The 22,035-nt window shown below is 54.3% G+C and overlaps 6 protein-coding genes across 6 annotated transcripts; 4 read left to right on the top strand and 2 right to left on the bottom strand.

Moving 5' to 3' along the window:
• Positions 1–139: 139 nt before the first annotated feature.
• Positions 140–3,449, bottom strand: INS49_013020 (uncharacterized protein; the record flags this gene model as incomplete). Its single annotated transcript, XM_043173722.1, has 2 exons — positions 140–1,509; positions 1,565–3,449. 2 exons carry the CDS (start codon positions 3,447–3,449, stop codon positions 140–142), a joined length of 3,255 nt encoding a protein of 1,084 aa, XP_043023019.1.
• A 1,820-nt stretch (positions 3,450–5,269) lies between these two features.
• Positions 5,270–6,517, top strand: INS49_013019 (uncharacterized protein; the record flags this gene model as incomplete). The annotated part of the gene is made up of 5 exons (XM_043173721.1): positions 5,270–5,344; positions 5,406–5,437; positions 5,632–5,749; positions 5,809–5,992; positions 6,102–6,517. The coding sequence occupies 5 exons, from the start codon at positions 5,270–5,272 to the stop codon at positions 6,515–6,517; spliced, it is 825 nt and encodes a 274-aa protein (XP_043023018.1).
• A 1,158-nt stretch (positions 6,518–7,675) lies between these two features.
• On the bottom strand, positions 7,676–9,162 carry INS49_013018 (uncharacterized protein; the record flags this gene model as incomplete). Its single annotated transcript, XM_043173720.1, has 5 exons — positions 7,676–7,764; positions 7,817–8,012; positions 8,067–8,598; positions 8,666–8,823; positions 8,881–9,162. 5 exons carry the CDS (start codon positions 9,160–9,162, stop codon positions 7,676–7,678), a joined length of 1,257 nt encoding a protein of 418 aa, XP_043023017.1.
• A 3,036-nt stretch (positions 9,163–12,198) lies between these two features.
• INS49_013017 (uncharacterized protein) lies at positions 12,199–16,657 on the top strand (the record flags this gene model as incomplete). Its single annotated transcript, XM_043173719.1, has 4 exons — positions 12,199–12,378; positions 12,450–12,629; positions 12,695–16,337; positions 16,395–16,657. 4 exons carry the CDS (start codon positions 12,199–12,201, stop codon positions 16,655–16,657), a joined length of 4,266 nt encoding a protein of 1,421 aa, XP_043023016.1.
• Positions 16,658–18,524: 1,867 nt separating this feature from the next.
• Positions 18,525–19,128, top strand: INS49_013016 (uncharacterized protein; the record flags this gene model as incomplete). The annotated part of the gene is made up of 3 exons (XM_043173718.1): positions 18,525–18,658; positions 18,712–18,853; positions 18,919–19,128. The coding sequence occupies 3 exons, from the start codon at positions 18,525–18,527 to the stop codon at positions 19,126–19,128; spliced, it is 486 nt and encodes a 161-aa protein (XP_043023015.1).
• A 933-nt stretch (positions 19,129–20,061) lies between these two features.
• INS49_013015 (uncharacterized protein) lies at positions 20,062–22,035 on the top strand (the record flags this gene model as incomplete). The annotated part of the gene is made up of 4 exons (XM_043173717.1): positions 20,062–20,350; positions 20,453–20,803; positions 21,014–21,320; positions 21,396–22,035. The coding sequence occupies 4 exons, from the start codon at positions 20,062–20,064 to the stop codon at positions 22,033–22,035; spliced, it is 1,587 nt and encodes a 528-aa protein (XP_043023014.1).

Below are 22,035 nucleotides of genomic sequence, written 5' to 3'. Positions count from 1 at the left end.
AAGTTCCGTGTATGAGAATACTGGTTCCGTTTTCCTTGTTTCCAAAACTCCCAGCATATATGTCATCATCAAGCCTGTCATGGCTACTTACTAATCGACGATGTCCGTCCATCGCGCACGTTCAGATGTGCCCTCGACTCTATTGCAACAGCAGCACCTCCTCGTTCAGCACGCCAAACAAGCTCTCGACCTCCTTTCTAACAATCTTGAGCTCCTCGGCCACCTGACCTGTGACCAGTGCGTACGCGTATAGAAGCGCATAGTCCTTTTCCTCAAGCTGCACCTGGCCCGCCAGACTCCCACTAAGTGCCGAATGGCCAAAGCTGTAGCTCCGTTTGCTGCTACTGCTGCCGCGCCTGGCCCCAGCCGGTGACTTCGGCGAGCCTGGGCCGTCGCCATTTCCATTGATGTGGCCGTTGTCGTCGGTGCCGTTAATGTCTCGCTGTATTGGTTCTCCTGCCTCGGCTGCCTCTCGTTCCTTCTTTTCCCTCATGGCTGCGGCGTGCTCCTTGCGGAATAGGAAAATTTTGCCAAGAAGTTCATCCCGGATTCCCATGACGCTGGGTATCGCGTCCGTAAGGGGATACTCAAGCATCAAGCAGCTCGCCAACACCTGGAAGACATGGCATATGCGTTCGCAGAGCACAGCACGCTCCCTCGCTGTGAACAGCAGGAGCGCCTTCTCTCCATCCGAGAGTTGACCGCGGCGTTGAGTGACCAGGCTCATAGCGTAAAACGCGTCTAGCAGCCTGTTCGTGCTGCGCATGATCCGTCCCGTGGCCTCGTGGGGAAAAGGCCCACGCAGCTCAAACTCAGACAGGGCGGACTGCCGGAAGACCTCGAGTCGGGAGGCATATCGCTGCAGCGCAGCTTGTTCACCCGACTTGAGATAGGATCGTGAGCAGTCGCTGCGCAGGAGGATGGCCAGTGGTCCACGCTTCCAGATGAGACCCATCTGCAGGTAGAGCACCGAGATACCCTCGCGGAACTTTTTGCGCGCGGAAATGGGCCAGACGAGCCTGCAAACGATCAACCCCCAGAGGATGCCTGCGGAGACGGCAAGTGCTCGGTGCAGACAGATCTCGCCAATATAAGGTGTCTCCCCTCCTTCATCGTCATCATCGTCATCGACTTTATTCGCAATAAGGTAGGCGTACAGAAGAGAGACGTTGTAAGCGAGGAGGACAGTTCGACCAAAGGAGACCTTATTCTGGACGATAACGATCCAGAAGCTGCCGAAGGCAACCAGTGCGCCGAGAAAGAGAAGCGCCACCCCATTGCCTCGGCTGATAGTCCAGTTAATGACTGCGAATATCACTCCGCATACAGTCGCCTGGATCCTGGTGGTGCCCGTGGTATTGGCAGCGCCGACGGTCATGGAGCACACGATCATGAAAGACAGCAGTCCCCATTCGCCTCTCCAGTGCATGTATATCGTCTTGGTTTCGGGTATGAAGGCAAGCATAGCCCAAAGCATGGCGCCAACGCCAACTTTGATGCCAAATCGAACTGTGAAGGTATTCCGTCAGTATGTAATCCAGAAGCCCATCATGAGCGCACTCACTGTCATCTCTAGCTAGGAACCGCAAGAAGGTCAGGATCTTCTGCGACAACATTTTGACAATATCGCTGGCCGAAGGCTCTGCCTCCCAGCTGAAAGTATCCCTGCGTCGGATCATCTGGTCAGGGACACCCCGTGGCAGCTGCGACCTCCTGATCGGCCTCACAACAGCTTCTCGTTCTACCTCGAAAGGAAGGAGAGGAGCGCGAGTCTGCCGCTGGTGGAACTCCTTCCACAAAGCCAGAAATTGCCAGCTCCGCCGCCTGTGCCCTGTCGCGTATTTGAGATCGTCCAAAACATCCAAGTATTTGCTCATTTCCTCGCCAAAGCTCTGAAGGCTGAAACTAAAGTGGCCACAGGCCGCAGCCACCTCCTCAAAGTCAGCCTTGATTTTATCGGACCTCAATCGTCCATGTTCTATGTTCTTGTATAATTCTTCAAGTGCCTTCGCTCTGTTTTCGTTGAATAGTGATAGCGCGTCAAAGAGACTCTGCCGGAAGTGATCGTTGATGGTAATATCGTAGTTTGGCGCCTCTCCAAATGGCGGCTCGCTCAGGATTTCCGACAACGTGAAGGCCAAGGATTTCATCGAAGGCCCTAGCAAGGCGATAAACAAGCTGAATATGTCGCTGGGTGAGCGAAAACTTGGGGTGCTGGATGGTGCGCCATGGATAGACTGTTCATCGTCGCTCTCGTCCGAACCTTCATCGATTGCCGACAGCGTCGGGAGATGACTCCTTATGCTCGACGAGAAGGTTCGATACAGGGATGGAGAAAGTTGGTTGGGCGAGACGTTGCCAGATCCAGCCTCAGGGCCCTCCTTTAGCAAGGCAAACTGAGTGTTGGCTGCGCTCCTCAACCCACCGATCGACTGTGCCAAGTTCTCCATTGACTTGTAGACGGCCTTGTCCAATTGGTATATCTTCTCGTCGCCCACGAAGTAATGCTCGAATTTCGCCTCCCTAAGATTCTTGGTTATCTTGCTGTACGCAGCATTGTACCCGGCCGAAGCTTTGGAAAACTCGGGCGTCGACCACTCCTCCTCCGAGCCACTCAGGAAACCGTGTGTTATCATGGTCAGCATTTCGCCGAGAGAGCTCGAGGCTTTGGTCATGCCGTCCCGCAGCTGTGCTCTCGCGGATGTCCTCCACAGCGTGAGGTTCACGGCAACCGTAATAAAGATGCCGCAGATGAGCATCTTCAAGACCTGGACGATCTTCTGGTTCGAGAAGACGTGTTCCTGCACAGCATTCTCCTTCGTCAAGATGCTGATCATAGACAGCGAAGCCAGCGTACTCCCAACGTTTACTTGAGGATTGTTCATCCTCTGCTTCACCCACCCCACGAACCCAAAAGCGCCACCGACGAATATCAGAAGTACCAAGGAGTATGCGACAGCGACCATGTGCAAAGTCGAACCGAAGAAGACCGAGGTGGCCATGGAACATATGGACACGATCTCCGCGTATATGACGGCTATGATGGCAATCAAGGTGCCTTCGATCATGGAGCCCGCCGTCCTCGATGGGTGGAAGTATACAGTGATGGTCGCGACAACATGTTTCCCGTCTGGCCTGCCCAGGAAGTCGGACAGTGGTTCCCACAACGTGAACAAGCTCCCGAGGGAGTAGGCCAGGACGCATTTCATGACGCCCCTCCCGCTGGGAGACTTGAGCCAGGCCCAGGTGTTGATGACGGATGCCTTGACATTGTGGCCGAGTGCGTCTATCCTCTCGGAGAAGTTTTCGCGCGAGAAGAAGGGGTGTATCGAGACGTTGCTATCGCTGGTGTTGGTGCGGCCGCGGTCGCGGAAGGCACCGCGCAAGGTGAACTGTCGGCGGGATCGCTGGCCCGTCTGTGGATCGATAAAGGTGCCGTTTGGTGGCATTTTCTGACGTTGCAAAGAATGTCAGCGAAAGGACCAGCACCAGCTGGAAGGGAGACTGGCAATTCTGGAGACTCACACTTCTCTTTGAGGGCCGTTCCAGAGGCCCTGGCGGGGCGGCCGGCTGGGATGGGGACGATGAGCTCATTGCAAGCTCTCCTTCTTCTATGCGACCTGCTTGCACATCGCCTGGAGGTCCTGTCGAATAGAATAGCGCTCATGATCTCTCCCCCATGAGACGATGGGTAGATTTCCGGAGCTCGATGCAGAGATGGGTCAGACGGGGCTGTTGGGCGGCGGGCAGGAAGTGGTGGTATTGGATGCCCAAAGGTGCGGTTGCTGATTTTGGAATGGACCCGCGACTGACGACGGCCATGTCGCACAGGCTAAGCAAGTGATCTGTTGGTTATTACCCACCAGCCCACCCGTGCCGCTGGGATCTGCGGAGAAAGAGCAGCGCCTGCAGGCATGGACAGGACCAGAGCACCTCAGACCTCAGCTCTGCAAAGCTCCACTCCAGCTGTAATCCCGGGTCCGCATCTAGCACTCCCGCTGGCCGGCTGCTGCCACCTTGGCGAACACCACCCATGTTGCATCCCACCCCGGCTGCCCTTTGCTGACCTCCCCTCCCAACGGGTGTCTTACGCCAACTGGGCGTTCCACCGAGGCCACACCCGCAAGCCAGCCGCCACACAGAGTCGTGAGTACTATCTGGCATGTCTCACAGCTGTTCATAGTATGACTCGCTGGTCTTGTCCTACAACACTGCGCTACGCAGCCACGATCGAGGATCGAGGTTGGCGAGGCCCGTCCGAGAAGATGGAGGACATTCCGTACCACCAGCAAGCAGGGCAGGGCATCTCCACCCAAGCGATGAGGATGTCTGCTCACTGATCCTACCACCCTGCCACCTTCGTCCTTGACATGAGTTCGTGCCGTATGGCATTAATTTTATAGGCCCTGGCCATCGTCCTTCATCACCGGAATGAACGTGCTTTGTCCAACGTCTTCAGTCTCCGTGTTGTCCATGTGTATTGCGTAGAACATCATCTCGAGTGTGTGTTCATGGTGCACTCTTCGTCACGCCCCCTCCATAGAGTATCTACATCAATTCAAGGCATTTAATTGTTATGACCTCCCCCAGACGCCCCGATGTCTTGAATTAAGCTCCCGCGAGTCAGATAGAAGAGCAAATGATCTTTCCTGTCACCATTGAATGCCCTGCTGATATGTGAGGAAACGCTCGCCAGTCTGGCATATTCTGCATACAACGACGACCTGGCGCACTCGAAGCAAAGCCCATCATTCCACGTAAATCCTTTAGGATTCGAAGTGGATAGTATGACAGGATCAGCTCTCAAGAACAAAGCGGGAGCCTCAGTATTCTTGTAATCCACCATGCAAATATAGGTGTTGCGAATCCTTTCAGAAATTCTGATGGGCATCCGTCATGAATGGGCAATTCAGACTCGATCCACTTCCCCATTGCGTCGACGTGGGTCCGTGCACGCAACATCGTGACATCGAATGCTGCCGCTGGAAGTCACATCCGTCACCACTGGGCAGTCTCAACCCAGACAGCTCACCTGCAATTCGCTCTGATCTGACGCCACCTTTATTGCAAGCCCAGTTCCTGACTCGTCTGCGTTGTCATACGCCAGCAGCACTCACTGCTGCGCTGCTGCGCAGAAATTTATCGACAAGCCAATCCCTGCTCGAGGTCACGTCCTCCAACATTGTCCAAGATTCTCTGAGAACGAGACTGGTTTTTGAAAGCCTCTCCTCACCACATCAGAATTCCCATGCGAAGATTTCTGTCCACGATGGCTGCTGGTGCAAGGAAATTCGCGCCTCTCAAGGAGGGGTCGGCAGCAAATACCCACGTGCCTAGACTCAAGGTGGGTGACTGTGTCTCCTGTATATTCTCTTATGCATGCAACTCTAATACTGCTCGTGTAGGGCATTGTTTTCGATGTGGACGGTACCCTCTGGTCGGTTTCCCTCCAATCTTTCGTTCCGCCCATGCAGCGAAATCCTGCTGGTGAACAATCCGCTCTGGAAGTCCAGATCTGACTTGTTATGGTTATTCTACTTACACTCCATTTTGGAAGTTTTTCATCCAAGACACAGGAGGGGAATATAGAGAAAGTTGGGGTCCAATGATCTAACAGGCCACCGATTGTAGCCAGCCACAGAACTATATGTTTGGCGAGATGCGAAACGCCCTCTCAATCACAAAGGAAATCGATATCCTCGACCACATCTACTCGCTCCCCACGCCCGAGGATAGGGAGAAGGCTATGGTAAGAGGCCAAAGGCTTCCCAGCACATCTCCCATCGCTCATCTGACCCTCCCTCCCAGGAATCAATCCGGGATATCGAGCGCACGGCAATGTCAAAGCAGCAGGCTCAGCCGGGCCTCGTCGAGCTGATGACCTATATCGACAGCAAGAATCTGCCGAAGGGCATCTGCACGCGCAACTTTGACATGCCCGTCGACCACCTGATCACAAAATTCTTGTCGGCCGTCAAGCCATTCCACCCCAGTCAGTATTAGTCTTCTCGTGATATGATTCCCCGTCTGTTATTTTTTGGATTCTTCCAGAAATGCATGACCTTAGGCTCCGTACCAGGCTACCTACTGATACATATCAGTCATCACACGGGAGTTCCGGCCACCGAAACCCGATCCGGCCGGCATCCTGCACATCGCGCGCTCGTGGGGGTTTACGCGGACCGGCGGCTCCTCCGGCGGCGGCAGGGAGGAGCTGAAGAAAGTGTTCATGGGAAATGGAGCCGAGGTCAAGTCGGAGGTCGTGGGGGCCGGCGACGGCACGTCTGAGCTGGACGCGGAGGTGAAGGGGGAGGAGGCTGACGCTAGTGGGTTGATCATGGTGGGTGATTCGATCGACGATATGACGGCTGGCCGGAGGGCGGGCGCGGCAACTGTCCTTCTTGTCAACCCTGCCAACGAGCACCTGGCCAAGCATGAGCATACCGATCTGGTGATTGGCCGGTTGGATGAGTTGATTCGTCACTTGGAGGATGGGTTCACGGGAAGGGAGATATGAGATGCGTAAGTGAATAGTCTCTTTTCATCTTTTCTTCCCAACTCGCATATTGGGCCATGGGGGCGATGTCCTTGGCCACAATCTGAGGTACAAGGTATGGACCATTATAGGTGGCATTGGCCTCCAATGTCGATGCGATAGACTTACACTAGATTTCAGATGCAGATGCAGGTGCAGGATGGCATACAACGTCGGAGGACATAGGAAATATCCGGGCAGGGCTGAATCCCCTGAATACCTACTACTGGGCATCGTGAACCAAACGTTCCGAGCATCCAACCACATCGTATTCAGGTTGTCTAGGTCTGGGCTATGCGCCCTACAGGTCAGCAGCCTTTTGTCTTTCCTCCCTTTCCAAATGCTGCCAGCCAGCCAAATAGACAGAAGTGCCAATCCCTGAACATGTTTCTCCACGCTTGCTCCCACGCAACGCTGCAAGATGGTTTGAACCCCTCAAACAAAGTCCGTCGCAAATGCCAAATTGGACAACTGGCCTGAATTCTCCACTCCTGCTGGTTTCCCGTCCGTTTCGAGACTCGTGGGAGCAGGTGTACTTGAAAGAGCTGTCGTGAATATGTTCAAAAGTCGAAGGGCGTTGTGTTGCCATCAGACAGGTCCTTCGAAGCCGGTTACGCCGGGGTTATGCAAGAAACAACTACCATGTAAGTAGAAGGAGAGAGATCTGGGTTCTTTCTCAAAGCTTTGTGCAGCCAGACTGTGCTTCAATGAGATCAGAGAGAAAAGTGAGGTCAATCCGTGACGGGGTTGGGAGACGAAAATTAGAAGGTGCCAGCTCGCGGGCTTGTCGGGTCCTCTGAACCTCGCGTGGCTTGGGAACATAAGAAAGAGCATCCTAATCTCGCCTTACTTGGTTTGGATATCCCATTCCGTACGCACTGGTCGAGCCCTGTGGGATTCCAAAAGTCGCCTGTCGCCGGCTTCCACGGATGCTGCTCCCAGCTTCGTCGGGTGTCTGTGGCGTCTGCCTCCGGGGAGGGGGAGGGGGTAGGGGGCCGCCGGGGGGAGGACGAAGGGGCAGGGCAAAGGAGGTCTGCTTGTTGATCGAGCCGGCAGATGGGCTGGGGCTGTGTCGACCAGGAGGCGGTGGCGGAGGAGGCATCATCTTCGGTATCGAGTTTGTCGTCGTGCCGCGTTGGCCTAGTCCCGGATGTACAGGCGGTCCACCTGATCGGCCAGTGCTGCTCCCTGCCCCCCGTTCTGATCGTGTCGGGGATCGATTCGATACGCTGCTATATTGGTCACGAGGTGACATGATAGCGCCCACAATGGGAATCTCACCTGATGTGGGTGTTTCCAACGCGCGGTCATCCACGGCCGGGTCTGGAGAGTCCTTCGAGCGCAGTAAATCCTGAGTAGACGGGGAGAGCTGGGGCGCCAGGTGAGACTTGCGATTGTCTCTCTCCATCAGGCTTACTGCCCATTCTCGGAGATCGACGGGGGTTCTCTTGGCGGCCTGGACGAAGGGGTCCCGTTCCTATGTAACATTAGCTTCCTGCGCGTCGGCGTGCCTTATCGAGATAGGACTCACGAAAAGCTCATCGGGCGTCGGACGGTCATCTGGCGTCTTCTGCAAACACTTCTGGATCATGTCTTCCAAAATTGGTGGGAAAGCATCGCTCTTGGGGAGCTTGGGCGCTGGCTCGTGGACGATTTGCTGCAGCAGGTCGAGAATACCTGCTGGCGCACTCTCGGCATCCGACAGCTGCTCGCTGGCAGCGAAGGGGAATTTACCGATGGCAAGCTCCATAATTGACAGACCGAAACTCCAGACGTCAGACTTGACCGTGTACTTCTCGCCTTGAATTCGCTCGGGGGCCATGTATGTAGATGTTCCGACAAAGGTATCTGCGACCGAGTTGACGAGCTCTCCAGATACACCAAAGTCGCAAAGCTTGATCTGGCCGCGAGAATTGACGAGGATGTTGGAGGGCTTGATGTCTCGGTGCATAATGTGGTGCTTCGAGTAAAGGTAGGTCAGACCACCTAGGGTTGCTTCGGCGATCTTGCCCAACACATCGACCCGGACTGGGCCGAAGACTCGAGAGACCCGATCGAGCGAGCTTTGGGGTAATAGTCAGCACAGTGTCCAACATTTTGACAAAGCATTTACAGGTGGCTGCGACCTACCCAACGTCCATGTACTCCATGCACATGATGACATCGTTGTTGTCATTCAGGAAGGCACCGTAGAAGGTGACGATGTGCTCGGAATGGCATCCGTGCATAATCTGAAGCTCCCGAACGATTCGCTTGCGCATCTCTCTCTTGGCCTCGACGTGGATGACCTTGGGTGCTATTAGAAACGCTTGAGAAGAGGCCAGGGGTTTTCTGGAGTAACTCACCTTGCGGGCCATGGTGGTGTTAGTGGGAATGTGCTTGACCTTGCTCACGGTGCCTCCATTTCCAGAGCCCAGATCCTTGATGATCTCGAGGTCCTCTGGACGCAGGTCGAGATTGAACTCGATGCCGATTTCCAGCTGCGCCGAGGTGTCCTCGGAATAATTGTTCCTAGAATGGCGGAAGTTGGCATTCTCGGAGGTGGGTGGCGGTTTGGGAGCTGCAGGCGTCAGGGCGAGGCCCTTGACGTTCTTGCGCTTCATGGAGCGAGGCGCAAAGTCGGCCATTGTGGCTGGGCTCAAATGGCTTTCTGGATGAAGCTTGTAGTTGTCGGTCGGAGGAGATGCGAAGTCGTCTCAGAATCCTCGTACGGGCCTCGGGCGGTTGCAAAGGCTGTATCAGCCTTGCGCGTGGAGGGGTAATCTGACGGATGGGCCCGTTTGTACGTTGCCAGTCACCTGCGAGACACGTCTGTTGCCAGCTTGTTCGGGCGGTGACCTTGAGCCTTGGGAGGTTGATCAACGATCGCGCAGCTCCAGTGCCGTTGCAGGAGGGCTCTTCAAGGGGCAGGAAGACAAGTCGAAGGGCGGTTGGGCAGTCAGGCGGAGAGGTGGTTGTCGTCTGGTGGGGGCTTCTAAGCGGCAGGGTATCGATATCGGGCGCTGTGCCGCTTTCATTAACAATGGTTCATATGCAAGCTGCAGGTGGGCGGGAATGTGCAAACCTGGCTGCTTGTTTCCCAAATGGCTCTCTCGTCCTGTCAGTGAACAGGCATCCGACAGTCTGCTCGATGAGAGGAGAATGTCTTTCTGCCCTGGGTTGAAACACTGGCCGGCAGAAAAGGACAGGAAGAAACAAGTCCGGGGGGCAAGGTAGAGTGAAGGGTCGTTCGTTGGCTTAAGCCCGCCCAAGTCTCGTCGGATTAGGCCCACTGAATCAGTGCAAGCGTCCGAGGCAGTGGGGTGTCAACTGGACCTTCGCACGGGCGACACGGGCGAGATTCGACGCTGGTTTGCCCACCCAGGGGAGAGTCGAGACCCAAAACGGACAAATTCTGATACCGCGGGCGGATACGACACCTCGCTTATTGTGTATGTAGACTACCTGGGAATTTTATGGGTTCATGGCTTTGGTACGGGCACGGTAAGCAGGCGATAGACTGTCGCGAGCCGGGTCTTTACTGCAACGGTGCAGCGTGTCATGGAATGCGATTCGTCTTTTGACGCCGTCGGGGACGCACTTCTGCCGTCCAATGTCCTGATTCGACTTCAGATGCTACGTTAGCAGGCAACCCAACAGCATGAACTGCACGAACTGCACCCGAAGGACCGTCGTGGTGAGGTGGTCGGCCGCGGCGGATATCACAACAGTAGGGCGGCACGATGATGAACCACCATCCCTTGCCCACGCATGCATGCTTGCATCCCGGCGTCTTCGTCTGTCTAGCTGTCTAGGTGAGGGAAAAGAAAAGGGGCTGACGACCAAATGGACGCCATCCCGTTGTTCCCAATGGTTCTAGTGGAGTTAAGCCATTGAGTGTGGCACGCTCAAAACGGGCTGGCGTCTCAAATACGGACCTAGCCCTCTCCATTGGCCATCCAATCTTCATTACGGTGCTGCGTGCCAACAGGGGTCCGACGGACGTGCACCCGTGAGCTGCCACCAGACCCCTCAGCGGCTCAGTATTCGCTCTCTTTGGCTGGCTGCCCAGGCGCATGCTCTTGCGCCAGACGCACCATGGCAGTGATTATGTGCCCCCCAAGATGCTGCTCGAAACACGTTTGTCGTAGGAGCAACCGCTGGGCTTGCCACCCCCAGCCAAGCTTCAAGGTTGGGAGCTGTATCATATTAATGGAACATGGCGATATCCCAAACTGCATGACACGGGCTGCCGCAACGGGGGACGAATCCCCATGTCAAGCCGCCCGCCCGCCTACCGGGAGGGTCTCCGGCAGCCACCCCTACTTGCTAAGGTATGGTCTGCGGGTTCAGCGCCGAACATCAAAGCAGGCTACTCCGGCCCGTCTCTCGTCTCTCAACTCGACACTACTAAGTCGACAATGTGTTCTTGGCGTTTCCTTTCTGATGAGGTCGAATTCACTATGTAGAAGCAGATTTAGCCGGCTCATTGCTTGGGCGTTTTCATCGAGGGCCTCTTCCGTCTCTTACCTCCATCCTGTGAGCGCTTTGTTGAAAAGAGACAGACATATGTGCAGATTCGGGGCTATCAGATTATGCCCTTCTCTCTGCACTGGAGCAAGTGCATAAGAGCATGGGTCGGTAGCATGCATGTGCTCTCTATTCCATCTGAGAACTGTGCAGCAAAAGTGTGCCCTGCTGCTACAGTCTCTCACGTCTGACATGGTCCTGGCAGTAAGTCTACAGTTGCGTGGACCAAGCAACACTATCTAGATGGAAGCAGAGAGGATGTCCCAACCACCTGGCCTTTGTGGCTTCGAGTAACTAAGTTTGTCTATGGCTGTGGTGGCCAGGAAGACGTCCTGCAAAGGTAGGGAAGCAGAACAGGGGTTGGGGTTAGAAGCATGGGTGCACAGAGTCGTTGGAGGGTCTTCCAACACACTTTCACAACACAATGGCTCCCTATGCCATATTGTTCGATGGTGAACTTAGCAAAGACAGTCAAACAAACTGACACAGTAAAAAGAGACTTTCGTTTGACTTAGGTTTAGCCCCAGCTTTAGTGAATATCGAATTTCACTGGCATGGGTGCTGTGTGACGCAGATATAAGCCTAGCATCTGTAGCCAAGCTACGGTTTAAGAATCCGGCTACGGGAGGAAGTCGGTCACCACAATGGCTCAGATCAGGGACAACGACAGTGAGTAAATTCAGAAAGGTACAATTGTGTCAAAAAACCAACCTCTTGGGCAGGCCCCCTCAATGAGTTCTCATTGCAAGACGCGCCCCACAGCCCAACCGCACTTAGCGTGCCTCTTAGTCTAAGTGGTTTGCCTGACAGCCCACAGCCGGCAGGCAAAAGACCCGATTTGCTCTGGAGAGAGGCCATGGGTTGAGCTCAGCTTGCTGGCTCCAAAAAATCCCCCGTATGTTCAGCCTAAGACAAACAGCCAACTTCATCATATTACTCGAGCCTCAGGCCGTCTGCCTTGACTGCCCATCTCAACCCATCCAGCTCCCAGACAGAGGCAGATCGCATTTCCTGTCTCGATCTTCCAAACGCGACCTGCCGACCTGCCTGGGCCGTCTGTTGCTTTGCGCAAGTCCACCTCCGACGGATCTTCGTCAATCACCTCGCTCCGTTCCCGATAACAAAGAAACGAACACCTACCGCAACCCGTCAAGATGTCCACGCGAGACTTGATTGACGACCGCGCTGAGCTAGACGATGAGGAAGAGGAGGAATCCTTCGCTGGAGACGACGATGGCGAGGATGTCCAGCCTCGTCGCCGGCAAGAGCGCGCACAGGTCGACGACTCTAGCGAGGAGGAGGATGACGATGACGACGAGGAGGAGATACAAAAGGTGTGTGACAAAGCCGGTTCAGCTACCCGACCCCAGCGATCCCCAAGCTGACGCATCAATTGCAATTGCAGGTACAGGAAGGGTTTATTGATGATGAGGACGAAGAAGCCGAAGACTCTGATGAGCGAGAGCGCCGAAGGCGTAGAAAGCGTCGGCGAGCGGAGCGCGATGAGGAGGCCCAGCTTGATGAGGAAGATTTAGACCTCATTGGTGAGGCCAACCCCGAGTTCCAGAGTAGAGAACAGCCTCAGGTGCGCCTCAACACTCCCTGCATACCGATGACAACTACTAGAGCATACGCTAACTGTGGCTACAGTCTCAATACAAACGGCTCAAGCGCGGCCACCGCGATGAGGACCGTCACAACAAACGACCCGCTGAACTGGCTGCTACCCTGTTCGAAGACGAAGACGAAGCCGGTGACGATCGCCAGTACGCCCGCCCAAGCCATAGCCGCGCCGCCCCCGACGAATTCGAGGATTTCATAGAGGATGACTACGGTGACGAGGAGGAGCGCATCAGGCAACAAGAGGACATGGAAGTCGCTCGTGGACGCGATCGCCTTCTCGTCGGCAGCGTCATGCAGAATACTGATCTGGAACAAGAGGCACTGGAAGACATGGAAAGAATCTTCGGCAACGGCGAAGAGTACTTGTGGGCTCTGGAGAAAGAGGAAGACGAGGAAGAAGGCATCGAAGAGCAGCAACTCGAACTCAAGGACGTTTTCGAGCCCTCCCAGCTGACCGAGAGGCTTTTGACGGACGAAGACAACGAGATACGTGCTACCGATGAACCAGAACGATTCCAGCTCGATCGACGGCCCTTCAAAAAGTCCCAGATCCAACCGGATCTAAAGGAGGAGACAAAATGGATATCGGATCAGTTGTGGAATTTCAAGCAGTACAGCATGGACCCCATGCTGGAAGGGCACTTCGCCAAAGCCGTCAGTAAGGTCCTGGAATTCTTCATCATCGACTCAGTCGAGGTACCCTACGTATTTCAGCACCGCAAGGACTATCTCATCCACGCGAGGAAAGCGAGAAACCCGGATTACAACCGACGTGATCAGGACTCGTCCGAATTTGTTGTGCAAGCCGAGAAGCTCCTGAATCAGGACGACCTGTGGAAGATCTTGGAGCTCGATACCAAGTTTCGCGGCTTCGTTGAGAAGCGAGCCGCGTTGGAGAAGAATGCTGCCAGCCTCCGGAGCATTGACGTTCAAGACAATATGCTTGAAGAGCAAACCTCGGAGGCAAAGCAGATGGAGGAGCTCCAGGATCTTCTCGATTACGTCAACTTCAAATACACGACCCAGCTGAAGGAAGTCACAACCTCAGACGGTGAAACGCTCAAGCGACCCGGAGCAAGGTCATCTCTGTTTGACCGGGTCCGGAAGAGCAAGGCATACGACTTTTTCCTGGCTTACGGCTTGCCCCCTGAGACCGTGGTGTCCAATCGGCTCAACGCATCGTCGAACGCAGGGTCGAGCACGCACCGAGTTGTCGCTGATGATCCGTCGGAGCACCCTGTCGACTTGGCAGACAGTTTGACGGATGGCGACTTTTCCACTGCGGACTCAGTGATCAATGCCGCTCGCCAACTGTACGCCGAAGAGCTGTTCTCCAGTCCGAGATTGCGCAAGTGGATGCGTGAGCATTACTTCTTGAACGCTGTCTTCACCTGTCGTCGTACCGACAAAGGACTGCGCAGGATTGAAGAGTCGCATCCCTTCTATGAGATTAAGTACATCACTAATCTCCATGGGCAAGATATCGCCAGGAGACCGGAACTCTTCTTGAAGATGATGAAGGCTGAGGAAGAGGGTCTGGTCGAGGTCAAGCTAGCGCTCCAAGATGAACGTGAGTTGAGGCGACAATTTTACCAAGACCTCGCATCCGACAATTTCAGTGAAAAGGCGGACGCGTGGAACGATGAGCGCAAGAAGGTGTTGGATCTCGCAATGTCGAAGCTGGACAAGATGATGGTCAAAGCCGTCAAAGATGGCATGCGCACAGGATGTCAGGAATCCATTCTCAAGATCTGCCGCGAAGAGTACACACGCAGGCTCGACCAAGCTCCTTACAAGCCCAAGGGGATGGTGCTTGGCACAACGCCTCGCGTTCTAGCGCTCTCAAATGGAATGGGTGATCCGAGCCGAGAGAAGATCACGTATGCCTGGGTCGAGGAAGATGGGCGCGTAATCGAGTCCGGCCAGCTGGGAAACTTAGCGCGGGACGAGGAGGCTTGCGAACAGTTTGCGGAATTGGTCAGAAGACGAGAACCAGACGTCATTGCTGCCAGTGGTTTCTGTGCCGACACCCACAAACTCATCAAGGACTTGGAGAATCTCGTCAACGAGAAAGGTCTCATGGGACCTGAATACGACGATCAAGAGACCAACGAACTCCGCACAGATTTACTCGAAGTCATGGTCGTCAACGACGAGGTTGCCCGCCTCTACAAAGACAGCCCTCGAGCGGTTACTGAGCATCCCACACTGGGCTCTCTGACCAGATACTGCGCGGCACTTGCGCACTACCTCCAGAACCCACTCAAAGAGTATGCAGCTCTTGGGAAGGACGTCATCTCCTTGTCCTTCCACCCATGCCAAAGTCTGCTACCGCCGGATAAGTTGAACAAGTACCTCGAGACAGCAATGGTGGACATGGTGAATCTCTGCGGTGTCGATATCAACGAGGCTGTCAAAGACCCATATACTGCCAATCTCCTGCCGTACGTATCCGGTCTCGGCCCACGGAAAGCGCAAGCTGTCATCAAGGGCATCAACATGAATGGGGGTGTCGTGACCTCGCGAGATGAACTTGTGGGAGATCCCGATAACAACAAGCTCCCCGTCGTCGGCCCGAAGGTCTGGGACAACTGCGCAAGTTTCCTCTTCATCGAATACGACACCTCCATTCCGGGGTCGGAGCCTTTGGACAACACTCGTGTGCATCCAGAGGATTACGAGCTTGGACGAAAGATGGCAGCTGATGCACTGGAGCTCGACGAGGAAGACGTCAAAGCTGAGACGGACGAGAATGGGGCCGGCGCTATCGTTCGCAAGCTCTTCCGGGATGACGAGCAAGAGAAGGTCAACGAGCTCGTTCTCGAAGAATATGCCGAACAGCTGGAGGCGCAATACAGCCAGCGGAAGCGGGCGACGCTTGAGACTATCAGGGCGGAGCTGCAAGCGCCGTATGAAGAGTTGCGACGGCATTTCATGACTCTCAGTTCAGACGAGATCTTCACCATGTTTACTGGGGAGACTAAGGAATCTCTGGCGGAGGATTCAATCATCCCCGTGAATGTTCGGATCGTCAAGGATGACTTCGCCATCGTTCGGCTGGACTGTGGTATCGAGGGTCGCATCGAAGCTCACGAGGTCTCATACCGTTCTTCAGTCAAGGATGTCCTCTCCGTCGGCCAGACCGTTCAGGCGAAAATCTTGGAGATCGACCGTAAAGCGTTCCTGGCCAAACTGACTGTCCGTGAAGACATGCTACGTCGATCCAACAGGAGGCACGACTACGACCGAAACATGTGGGACTACCGACAGGAAGAAGAGGACAAGGAAGAGCTCAAGGAGAAGGATAGGACTACCGGCAGGACGCAGCGTGTCATTAAACACCCCTTGTTCAAGCCCTTCAATGCCACACAAGCCGAAGAGTGGCTTGGATCCCAGTCTCCAGGAGAGGTCATCATCCGGCCGTCGTCCAAGGGTAATGATCATCTTGCCATAACTTGGAAGGTGGCGGATGGTGTTTATCAGCACGTCGATGTGCTCGAGCTGCAGAAGGAGAATGAGTTCTCAGTCGGTCGTCTGCTCCGTGTTGGCGGCAAGCACTCGTACACGGATCTCGACGAGTTGATAGTCGACCACGTGAAGGCGATGGCTAAGAAGGTCTCTGAGTTGATGCAGAGCGAAAAGTTCCAGAAGGGCTCGAAGGCTGAGCTTGGTACGTCTTTCATGCGCCCGTTCTGTACTCGATGTATTTGCTAACTGATTTGTACAGAGAAATGGCTCACCACCTACATGGACGCAAATCCCAACCGTTCGAGCTACGCGTTCTGTATCGACAATAAGCATGCAGGCTACTTCTGGCTGTGCTTCAAGGCCAATAGGTCGTCGCGGGTCATGGGCTGGCCGGTACGCGTCGTGCCGAACGGCTTCGAGTTCTTGAAGAACCAGTACCCCGACGTGAGGGCGCTCACGAACGGGTTCAAGATGAGGTACCAGAGCGAGATTCAGCGCATTTCGGTAAATGGCGGTCGGTGATGGAGTGTGACGCGAGGCAGAATCTGTGTGGCCATAGTGCTATGGCTTGTATCTTATAAAATCACAAATAATTCTCTTGCACGTTTCGGGAGGGAAGTGCGCGATGGCCCGGCTGAGGAAAAGAGCCCGCTCATTGGGAATGATAAAGGTGGGCAGAGATGAATGGATATCGCCTTCAGCAGTCGCAGAATCGCAACTGCCGCTGCAGCTAGGGTGCAACCAGAGTGGGTTGAAGACGGCAGTCCCATAAGCGTTATTTTCATTTGCGGGATCAGTTTCCAATGACGACGCTGCCTATCTACGTAATCCTTCCCCGGCGCCCTGAACCGCTTCCATATTCCTGATGAAGCAGTCTTTCCACGTCTTGCTGACACCCAAGGTAAACCATGGCTTGCCTAAATGCGCAGCACCATGTTTATACCTGACTCCTACAGACGAGTAACTGCCATCGATTTTGTTACCGTGATTAGAGGTCAAATTCATCACAACCGGGAGCCACCAGATTTTCAAAACTTCGCAGAACTACGGACTCTGCGGTGTGTATTACCTGTCATTTGTCTCCCACTCCGCATGAGTTGTGAGAGCATGAGGGACCCTGGGTTCAGCTCATCTTGATCCCTGCCACAAGAACAAAGGAACGACTTGCACAACTTCAGCCTCTTCGCCTGTCACTGGTCCCTCACGAAATGTGTTCAACCACTGCGAGCGCTGGCTGATCACTCTGTTACGCATTCTAGGGTCAAAGAACTGTCTATAAAGAAAGGCCGTGTTGGCAAATCGCCTTTCCATTTCTACTGATAAAAACTACGACGACAATGACAACCACAAAACGGAGAACACATGGCTTTCGGCCTTAATTCAGTCATCGGGAATATTCTCATTGGTAGACAAACGTCTTTCTTTTGGTAAAACTGGAGCTGTGATAACGCACAACCCTTCGCTTCCTGTTGGAAACAGACCATGGCACCGACGACCCTGGTTCGCTTCTGTCATTCTCAGGGATTCAACTCACCGCTCTACTTCCGTCAACTCACGTGAAAGATTCGTATCATATTTGATTTGTGATTCTTGCTCTACTAAGTACTGTCGCAGTTGCTGGACAAAGAAACTGGACTTGATACTGTGGTCACCCGGTGTGTTTGATACTATGTGGGCTACACCGCTCTGGAGAAAACTTAAACCACCGGAATTTTGGAGAGCTACCACATACTATTTAGTAGTTCACAGAAACGAAATTTTTCATGTGAGCTTACCTTAAACGTTGGTATCAATTGGCTAGATTATGAAAGGGCTTGTCGCGTGCTTGTATGCGCCGTGGCAGCGTTCATCCTTCCCTCTGCAATATGGCTGGGTTCCAAAGCAACTCATCCATCACTTGGTGCGCAATCACCCATTTTAGTATTGCTTGTAATCTTTCGACTGACTCCCTCCCTGGTTCTTTTCTACTTTCTCCGTATGAGATGTGTCATTTCTCACCACATGGTCCAAAGTCGACTTTGCCGTTGCTTTAGCCAGCCACTTCCGAAAATGCCTGAAAAAGCCCGGTAAGGCTGGGTAGCCATTCATTAGTGGCACTCTACAGACGCCTTTGGTTTGCTTCACCCCCGAATGAGGGCATCAAGTAGACCCCGTGTTTGTCTCACTTCACGAAACTCAGCAAGAGCCTCACACAATCCTTGTGACTGTATCAAGTCCATATTGGTCTCTACCGTTTCGCACGGACAACTTTTTTTGGCCTCACCGATTGTTAGAGATGGAAGGTTGGTACAGATTTCCGCCATTTTTGGGAGACTATCACCAACGCACTCCTTCGCGAAATACCAGCACCCAAAACTCTTCTCCCCCGATCTCACTTAACATCATCATAATGTCTTCCGGCTTTGACCCCACTAATGCCACTCCATGGACTGACACACCTGGTCTCTATGCACTTCTCAACATCGATGGCCAGAGCGCACTTGACGAGGATCGCGACGCCAAGCCACAGATAATCCATGGCTGGTAAATAATCATCTTTCTTCTACGGTTGAACAGTACTAATAAAGCTTACACAGGGAGTACGGCGACTCCTTCAAAATCGCCAACGTCAACCAGCTTTGGCAGCTGGCGGACATGGGTGACAGGAAGTGGCTCGTGATCAACAAGACTGGCCACTACCTTGCCGCCAAAGGTGCGTGGTCCTCCGATTTCACCAAGGTAAATCAAGTGGCATTCCCACTCACGCGTCACGCAAAGATGCTGGCGGTTCTGTTGTTCCACAGATGGGTGACGCCGACATGAACTCCGCTCATTGGCGCATTACCATGGCCGAAGCCGGTGACTTGTACAAGCTGTACATCTACAGCGTCAAGTTCAATGGCAATTGCCTGACCCTTGAGAATGGCAACGGTACCAACGGCACCAACATCAAGTGTGCCACCCAGAACAGGGTCAAGAAGGGGCAGATCTGGATTGTCAAGAAGCAGAATTAGGAGGGGACTCGAGGCCCCAAGTGAAGACTCGTGGTGTTGCAGGGTTCATGGGTTTATTCTGCAGCATGGCCAAGGCCGGTGGAGATGGATCTATTAATATCATGCGATTTCCTTTTTGCAGAATTGACGTCTTACGTGTACACAAAGTTCTGGAATTTACTTGTACATTTACAGGATTTTTTGTAGTTAATGCTGCAGCTGCAGCTCTTGCATACCTCCTTTTCTAAGCAAGCAACAAAAATGGCGTGTATATTGGGACATGGAGACCACACTTTTCTCGCTACACCAAACATTCTCCGCTTTCCAAAGCCACGAAGCGGTCAAGAAGACAGTCTCCTCCGGCCACAAGCTGCGATCGTGGGTTTGAGTCCCCTCCAGTTCCATCCAATACTATGGTACTAGGTAGTAGGTAGCAGCGGCCCGTCTGGCTGACCAGGTATCGAACAAGCTGGTTGGGGCTGGACCGCGGTAGCCCCGCTCTGCCACAGGACGCTGCGCCAATCTCTGCTCGGTTGCAGCATGCCCTTTTGCCAGAACCAACGGCGTACTGTGCGATTTGTACTTGGGGGCGCACGTGAACCACGCGAGAAGTCTGCAAATCGGTTGCATGATTGCATTTGTTCATTGCATATGGAGACTGGCCGCATACGATCCTCGCTTATATGCACAATACAGTAGACTGCGGCTCCTTGGCCAACCTCATGCCACAGCTCCACGCATCAACAACGAGCAATCATGTCAACGGAAATCCTCCCTCGGGACCGGATTACACACAGGAAACGACCGAGTTCAGCCGCCTCAATATCCCACCAGAGGTCATTTAATTATGGACTCTGTCGCCCCTGCGACGAGATAGCTGACTGGCTTTCTCACTCCGGCAGGGCAGCTCAGCGCGTGGGGGCGGCAGAGTCCTATCACATATGCGATCTCCGAATGGCCGACCGAGACTCTAGTTGCCCGCTGTGTAGCTTCTTTTTCGACGTGGCCGTCGAGGTGGCTGGTCTGGCTGGTCTTCCGGGGGCAGTGCGCAACGGGGTGTACTCACTCCATGCGTCGACGTTCAGCGCAGTGTTTCTCGATGCCGAGGACCGCCAATGGTTCTCCGGTGACGAAGACCCGACAGTGTTCTTCATCTCGCCGCTCTTCTCCTTCGGGACAAAGGCCAAGGACTGGGCCCTGCGCTTCAATAGTTGCTTCATGCCTCTAGATTCGCAACCTTCCGGTACATTCGCTCGAGAACTGTTACCTCAGGCAGATCTTGAGGTAGTAAGCCGGTGGATCCATCACTGCAATCGTGGACACACTCATCCTGATTGCAATCCAGTCCCGGCCTTGTCTATACCTGAGTTTACCGTCATTGATTGCGAAAGCCGCACGCTTGTGCTATGGCCCGCCGGTGCGCCATATGTCACCCTGAGTTACGTGTGGGGGTTAGATCCGGCCGAGGCTCCTGTTGGTGACGCCCTGCCCAAGACATTGCCCAAGTTGATTGAAGACACAATCGTGGCCACGCTGAGACTGGGCTACCAGTACCTATGGATCGACCGATACTGTATACCCCAAGATGATGAAACAGTTAGGAACGCTCTGATTCGGAACATGGACAAGGTCTACTCTGAGTCTTCTCTCACCATCATTGCATCTGCGGCCGAGCAACCAAGCCAGGGACTCGTGGGTGTGGGCGTGGCCCGAGATCGCATGCCTCACACTTTGAGGTCAGGTGCAATAGGTCTGACTCAGCTTTTCACTAATCTCGTTGATGAAGTGGACGGCTCGCACTGGAATACACGTGCCTGGACGTACCAAGAAGGCTTTCTTTCCAACCGAAGATTGCTCTTTACACAGAGCCAGTGCTACTTCCAGTGCGGCGAGCTGTGGTGCACAGAAGGGCTTAATGTCCCGCTGAGTACACTCTCGAGGCTCCACAGGCCGGGCCATTCGAAGCTGTCCAGAGTCTTCCCGTGGGTGGCCGACAAGCAGCCAACTGCGGACCTCTGCTCGCAAGACCGACAGAAGCAAAGAGAGGAGTACTTCATCGAGCGCGTGCGCGAGTACATGAAGCGCGAACTGACTCACGACGCGGATGCTTTTGACGCTTTCGCAGGAGTCCTCAACTACCTCGAGTGGTTTGCCGTGGAGTTCCTGCTTGGCAACATCTGGGGGCTACCCATTTGGAGTCCCGAGTCTCGATGGTCCGTAGGTGGATCCGGCAAACACACACTGCTGCGCAGCTTATCTTGGAGCCTCCCCCGCCCATTTGTGACCAGGCTGGAGGGGAAGCTGTCGGATGTCGCCGAGAGGAGACAAGGGATTCCCAGCTGGACGTGGTGCGGCTGGAAGCGCGCCCGTTCGTCAACCCGCCAGGTAGAATGGAGGGATGTCTGGAGTCGAGGCAACGAGATCCCCGACCAGACAGAGATCGCAGTCGAGTACGAAAACGGGAGTGCCATCCAGTGGACGGCGAGCAACAGTCCGGCGGAGCTTCTGGCCACGGGTAAGGCCATGGGCTGCGCAAGGTCCCTACGCGTCCACGGCTTTCTGTCCCAGCTGTTGGTCCCAGCCGCTTGCTGGCATGTGAGCTACGACGGCGAATGCCAGTGCGGGCCGTATCGTCTCACAAGAGGAGATGTGCGCTATCTGAGCACCGTGGCTGAGCAGCGAGGCTTGCCGCTGACTGACCGGGGATGTGTGTTGCAAGCCTGGTTCTTCTCCGCTCTGCACTTCAACACGGCTGAGGATAATTGCCGGAGTGAGGTCATGATACTTGTGCCAACTGGTGACACGGGCGAATATGAAAGATTAGACGCCCTGTGCCTCGTCAAGATGGAGTACTTTGTTAGCCGTCCGTCCGTGCAAGGCATGGCGGAGAGATTCGGGTGGGAGTTGACGGAATTCAGAATCCGCTGA

Source organism: Diaporthe citri (assembly GCF_014595645.1).
Source record: "Diaporthe citri strain NFHF-8-4 chromosome Unknown scaffold_6, whole genome shotgun sequence".
Classification (NCBI taxonomy): Eukaryota; Fungi; Ascomycota; class Sordariomycetes; order Diaporthales; family Diaporthaceae; genus Diaporthe; species Diaporthe citri.
The sequence above is the reverse complement of the archived record's forward strand: the minus strand, read 5'-3'. Positions and strand labels throughout refer to the sequence as shown.